At 54.7% G+C, this 5,336-nt stretch overlaps 5 protein-coding genes across 5 annotated transcripts in view; 2 read left to right on the forward strand and 3 right to left on the reverse strand.

Annotated features, from left to right (window-relative positions):
* Positions 1–554: 554 nt before the first annotated feature.
* Positions 555–1,387, reverse strand: ACA1_382080 (Autophagyrelated protein 12, putative; the record flags this gene model as incomplete). Its single annotated transcript, XM_004338715.1, has 6 exons — positions 555–614; positions 722–784; positions 872–964; positions 1,086–1,129; positions 1,185–1,205; positions 1,306–1,387. 6 exons carry the CDS (start codon positions 1,385–1,387, stop codon positions 555–557), a joined length of 363 nt encoding a protein of 120 aa, XP_004338763.1.
* A 309-nt stretch (positions 1,388–1,696) lies between these two features.
* On the forward strand, positions 1,697–1,974 carry ACA1_382090 (uncharacterized protein; the record flags this gene model as incomplete). Its single annotated transcript, XM_004338716.1, has 2 exons — positions 1,697–1,850; positions 1,922–1,974. The coding sequence occupies 2 exons, from the start codon at positions 1,697–1,699 to the stop codon at positions 1,972–1,974; spliced, it is 207 nt and encodes a 68-aa protein (XP_004338764.1).
* A 76-nt stretch (positions 1,975–2,050) lies between these two features.
* Positions 2,051–2,965, reverse strand: ACA1_382100 (Fbox domain containing protein; the record flags this gene model as incomplete). Its single annotated transcript, XM_004338717.1, has 4 exons — positions 2,051–2,298; positions 2,378–2,525; positions 2,622–2,709; positions 2,790–2,965. The coding sequence occupies 4 exons, from the start codon at positions 2,963–2,965 to the stop codon at positions 2,051–2,053; spliced, it is 660 nt and encodes a 219-aa protein (XP_004338765.1).
* Positions 2,966–3,181: 216 nt separating this feature from the next.
* Positions 3,182–3,955, reverse strand: ACA1_382110 (uncharacterized protein; the record flags this gene model as incomplete). The annotated part of the gene is made up of 4 exons (XM_004338718.1): positions 3,182–3,303; positions 3,416–3,503; positions 3,610–3,850; positions 3,927–3,955. The coding sequence occupies 4 exons, from the start codon at positions 3,953–3,955 to the stop codon at positions 3,182–3,184; spliced, it is 480 nt and encodes a 159-aa protein (XP_004338766.1).
* Positions 3,956–4,647: 692 nt separating this feature from the next.
* The window catches only part of ACA1_382120 (uncharacterized protein), a gene marked incomplete at both ends in the record, with an annotated part of 972 nt that continues 283 nt past the window's right edge, over positions 4,648–5,336 (forward strand). Inside the window, 3 exons of the mRNA XM_004338719.1 lie at positions 4,648–4,686; positions 4,768–4,842; positions 5,022–5,329. Coding sequence (XP_004338767.1) covers positions 4,648–4,686; positions 4,768–4,842; positions 5,022–5,329 — 422 coding nt within the window. The remainder of the gene's footprint in view (positions 4,687–4,767; positions 4,843–5,021; positions 5,330–5,336) is intronic.

The following is a 5,336-nucleotide window of genomic DNA, read 5'->3' on the forward strand; positions in this document are numbered from 1 at the left end:
CCTTGGCCATGCCGAGGAAGTAGACGAAGCTCGAAAAGTCGGCGTTCTTGACCTCGCGGAAGTCATCGCGTCCTGTCGGCAGTGAATATTGATATATATTTTAAAAGAAAAACAAAGTCTTGCGCACCCTGGATAGCCTTGCGTATTTCTTCGATGTTGATGTCCTGCGGGAACAGGCCTGTACCGGGGGGCGCATCAGGTATGGTGAGCCCTGCGGCTTCCTCGTTGCGTGCTTCCATGTTTTTACTGTTGTCATTTTGTTTTTTTTATTTGTTTCTTTTGCTCCTTCTGCGAATTTTTACAGAAGGGACGACACGAACCCGAAACCCAGCGTGAGCTGCAACAACTTATGCTCAGGATAGGCGCTTGTTGGGCAGTGTAATCAAGGGATATTATATGTGTGTGTGATATGTTAATGTGTATACGTCCAATGCAAGAAATGCAAAGCGCTTTTCGTGAGTCTGGAGTCATCACCGTGGGAAACGCAACACTCTTTTCACTATAATCCTCCATACATCCCACCCCAAACCCCCCAGCCACACGGAGAACCTCTGTTAGCCCCACGCGGCAGTTGTGCAATAGTTGATCACCAGCTGGCCGCTGTTGTGGAAACACTGCAGTGGACAGAGGGTGAGTGGTGAGTGGCCACTCGCACATGCTCCATTTGAGGGACCAGCAAGTGGAGGAAGCATAGAGGCACACTGTGGTCCTAGGTAGGTACCTTGAAGAGGTCGGCGATGACTTCCTCCGGGTTGGGCTGGAAGGCTCCGTTGACAAACAAAAACTGAAGAATGTCGCCAAGAGTTGGTGTTAGCTCGCGACTGCGATGGGTATAGAGAGGGCTTGGAAGAAGAGAGCGAGAGGAGCGCACCAGAGGGTCGGTAGGCTTGCATCGCAGCTGCTTGCGAAGGAAGTCCACGATGAACTGGAACGAGGCCTTGGCTTGCAGCTTGAACTTGTTCACCTGAGAACGTACAACACCAGCGATAAGCGCGAGGGTAGAGCACACAGGTGCAGCAGTTCGCATTCATACAGAGCGAAAGATAGAACGAGGCTCGATGAGGTTTTGGGGGGCGGGGTCGCACCTTCAACGCGGAGGCGCCACCAACGGCTTTGAACATAATTACAACTGCACCAGACGAGGTGAGGGTGGTGCAGGGATTATGGGAGAGGGAACAACATACCTTTTCCATCTTTCATGTACTCTGCGTTGGAAAAGAAAAGCGTGTAAGGAGGTGCCCGTGGCACATTGAATAAAAAGTTGTACTACTAAACAAATCATTTTGGAGATTCTGTTGTACGCACCTTCGACTGGCTTGGCTGCCGGTGCAGAGGCCACCACAGGAGGTTGGGCAGCTTGCTCGCCACCTGCCGATGCATCCGCCATCCTCTACGTTTTATGAACCTCGATGGAAAATCGATGCTCTAACTTGTCGCGCAGATTCTGTGTTCCGTGAAAGAAAGAAAACACCGAAGAAAATGTGAAAGAAATGACTGCATTAGGAAATGTGAGCAAAACTCTTTTGCAGATATTTGGACCAAAGTTCGTTGGTGGGTGCCCCTCGAGCAGAGAGCTCTTGGAGGCTTCCTGCGACCTTTCTCCAGTGCACACAGTGAGCTACAAAACCAGTGTTGTGAGCTCAAAGCATTCAACATCATACTCACACGACCTCTACATAACACAAACCCGCACAAGATGGTGGACGCTGCGACAAGACTCACCGTTGGAGACATCCTGCTGCTCATCCTCGGCATCCTTCTGCCGCCACTGCCCGTCCTCATCAAGCGAGGTTGCGGCTGCCAGTTCCTTTTGAACATCCTTCTCTGTATCATAGGCCTCTGGATCGGCGGTAACCTTCCCCCCCCCCAACAACACCCCAGGACATCACCAGAGAATCGCGGCTAACAAGGTGCTGGTCAGGTGTTATACACGCCTGGTACATTGTATGCTCGACCTATGGCGAGGCCCTCTAGCAAGTACTTCTCAGATCGAAGAAGACATAATACAGCAACATTTAACTATTTACATACTCCACGCCACATCATCGCCTCAGACGAAGCGGATGGCCAGCAGGTGGTCGGCAGGCATGTCCGCCATGGACCCGCCGTAGAGGGAGGCGGCGTGGGTGAGGCCGGGCAGCTCGGTGTGGGCGAGCGCGGAGCCCTGCGTGATGCCGACTTCCCACAGCTTTCTGGTGACGTCCGTCACCAGCTCAAGCCTCATTTCGTGGTTGATCCGCCACAGCGTGATGTTGTGCGGCGCCGTGTAGTGCTGCATGCCAATGGCGCGCAGCAGACCTGCATGACCGCGTCCAACAGTGAGGTCGCCAATGCGCACACGCACACGAAGCACGACGCATGCACACGATCAACGTACTGAGAAGAGTGGCGTCGCGCTCCACCAGAATGGTTGTGGTGGTGTTGTGGGCGTAGTCCCTGCGCCTGGCCTCGGCCCGGGTGATGAGGGACACTGCTCCCTCCCGTTCCAGGCACAGCCGGCGCGTCGTGACCGCGATACGCGTGGCCTGCCCGCACGAGCGACACACACAACCATAGAGCGTTGTCAGCATTGAGGACTCTTCAAGTGCTACATGAGATCAGGGCGGGGTGCTAAACGTTACCATGCGCATGAACCACAGCTTCCAGCGGCAGCCCAGGCTTCGGTCGATCTTGGGAAAGCCGTGCTCGAGACACAGGCGCCTCCACACCCTGCGTCATTAAAGGAGACGATGCCGACACTACTTGTCAACAACAACTTGATGGTGGAGGGAGGGGAAGGCTAGGGGCACCGAGGGTCGCTCGCGAGGGCGTGCCAGCGGCAGGAGACGTGCAGCGCGGCTACGATCCCGCCCAGGGGCAGAAACTCGAACACCCGCACCAGCACTTCGTCGGGCAGCAGCGCCTCGGAGACTTCGTAGTCGTAGTGTTGCCGCCTCCTCGCTCCAACCTTCAGTTCTCCTTCCATCTCTCGTCTCTTTTCTGTTGAACTGGAACGAAGCGACTGGGTAGTAGGACCAAGCATCAGACGTTAGAGCCCCGAGGCCAGTGCCATCATTCGTCTGAGCGGCCGTATGAGCGCCATGTGTGGAGAATAGTCTGGATCTGTATTTGGCCGTCGGGCGTATGCAGATGACTTGACGAGAGTCGCAATACGGGAAAGGAAGAGGAGGGAGGGAAGCGTTCATGTGTACATCTGGTTGTAGAACTCGAGGACCTCCTTCCTCTTCTTGTCCATCTCCTTTTCTTCCTTGTTCCGGTTGAGCTTCAACTTGATCCTCTTACCCGAGATCGCCGAGCGAGGCCCTGTTGAACACATGAAGCACCATGAACATCAACACGGCGCATGCGTGAGTGAACTGGCCGCGACGTTCAACGTAGGCCTGGTATGCGGTGAGGGGGTAGTGCGGGTGAGGACCTTTGCCCGAGTCTGAACTGTCGCTGGCGTCCGAGTCCTTGTTGAAGTACTTCGAGAGCTGCGCTGGTCCCTTGGCCTTCTTCCTCTTCTAGAAGAGTCGGTTGCAATGGAGACAGTCAGCATAGAAATGGCACACGCTGTAGGAGGTAGAACATGATGCGCGAGTAGAAAGACAGTAGTAGTAGTAGTCGTACCTCCTTCCTCTTCCTGCGCCTCCTTCTTTCTTCGCTCGATGAAGTAGAAGACGAGTAGGAGTCGGAGTCGGAGTCGGAATCGGACGAAGAGCTGTGTCGTCGCTTCTTGTGCCGCCGCTTGCGGTCCTTCTTGTCCTTCTTGTCTTTCTTGTCCTTGTCGCCCCTTCTCGAGGAAGACTTGGACCTGTCCTTCTTCTCCCTCCTCCTCTTGCGCCTTCTTTCGTCCGCGCTCGAGTCCGAGCTGTGCGCAATCGATCAAAGGAGACAAGATGAGATCCCGGCCAAGGGAGGACCAAAGCTGCAAAAAGGTGGTGCACGTACCCGCTACTATTGGAAGCAGAGTCATCCCTTCGCCTCTTCTTACGTTCGGATGAACGGGAGGCGCGCTTCTCTTTGGCATCTCCACTGCGCCGAAGATCACCCTTGTCATTGCCGTGACGATCGCGGTCACGGCTGCGACTGCGGGATCTGCGATCGCGGCTGCGGCTTCGGCTGCGTGATCTGCGATCTCGGCTTCGTCGGCGCTCAGGGCTCAGCTCCTTAGCTCTCTCATTCTTTCTTGTTGTCTCGGCTGGAATCGCGTAGCGGGCGATTGAGTCATTTTGATCGAAATGGGGCGTGTAGAACCATGGGCGCGAGGACGTCAGCATTGGGCGTGCATTCAGGCGTTGTCAAATCCATCGACCAGTGGGTCGAAGAGGGGATCAAGAGGAGAAAAAGGTCCATTAGCCCCCGCATTGAAGATTGCACTGCCAACGAACTTCCTATAACCACAAGATTGGTACTACTTACTGTCACGCTCCCCGCGACTCGAACGACGATCGTCATCGGAAGACATGAGGCCGCACTCCTTGATGGACGAAGGTTTGATTTTCTTAACGCCGAGAAAAGAAAAGGCAATTTATTTATTTTTTTTTGGAACATTAATTAGAAAAACGTTCTTCTTGTAACGGCTGCACCTGAAGAGAAGGTCAGAGTTCTCCTACCGCTCCGGACAAGGGATCAAGCTCTGCGCCCAATACGTTATCTAACCCTGGCATGGCCGCCGTGGTAGTCTCTGCGCCGCTGCAGATACTGGTACTAAAACATGATATTACTTTACCTACACTTATTAAGTTGTCGGGCCGACATTTGTTGACCTTTCAAGCGTTGGTTCAGGTCAGAGAGCGGGGCGGAGACGACGTCTTGTTTCAGTCCAATCTCGCGCCCCACCTCTCCCTCGTCCATCTCAAGGTACTCCCCTCCTCTCTTCTTCTTCCCTTCATTTTCTTTTTCTTACCGGTCACAAACCACACGCGACAACCACCACTCAGAAAGCGATCCTCGCGATTTCCAAAGCAACCAAGGTCCGTGCTCTCTTTTCGTTCTTTCGACTTGCCCCTCTCACTTTTGCTTTGGCGCCGGTAAAGCAGGAGGTCAATGCCGATGGCGAGGCCGCGAAGGAGGAGAGCGTCGAGACGCTGCGCGAGCGGGTCAGCATACTCGAGGAGGAGAACCAGCGGTTGATCGGGATCATCAAGGACAAGAACAAGATCATCAACGACATGTTCAACAGGGAGGTCGAGCTCAACGAGGCCGCCGAGCAGCGATCAGCCGCGGCGGCTGGCACCACGAAGAAGGGCGGTGGCAAGGTGTCGTCGCTGCTGCTGGCCACCACACCCGCGAGCCGCAACACGGTCAAGGCCAAGGCCGACAAGGACCAGCCCGCGACCAAGCTCAAGTCCAGC

The sequence above is a fragment of the Acanthamoeba castellanii genome (genome assembly GCF_000313135.1).
Source record: "Acanthamoeba castellanii str. Neff unplaced genomic scaffold scf7180000084721, whole genome shotgun sequence".
In the NCBI taxonomy this organism is placed as follows: domain Eukaryota; phylum Discosea; order Longamoebia; family Acanthamoebidae; genus Acanthamoeba; species Acanthamoeba castellanii.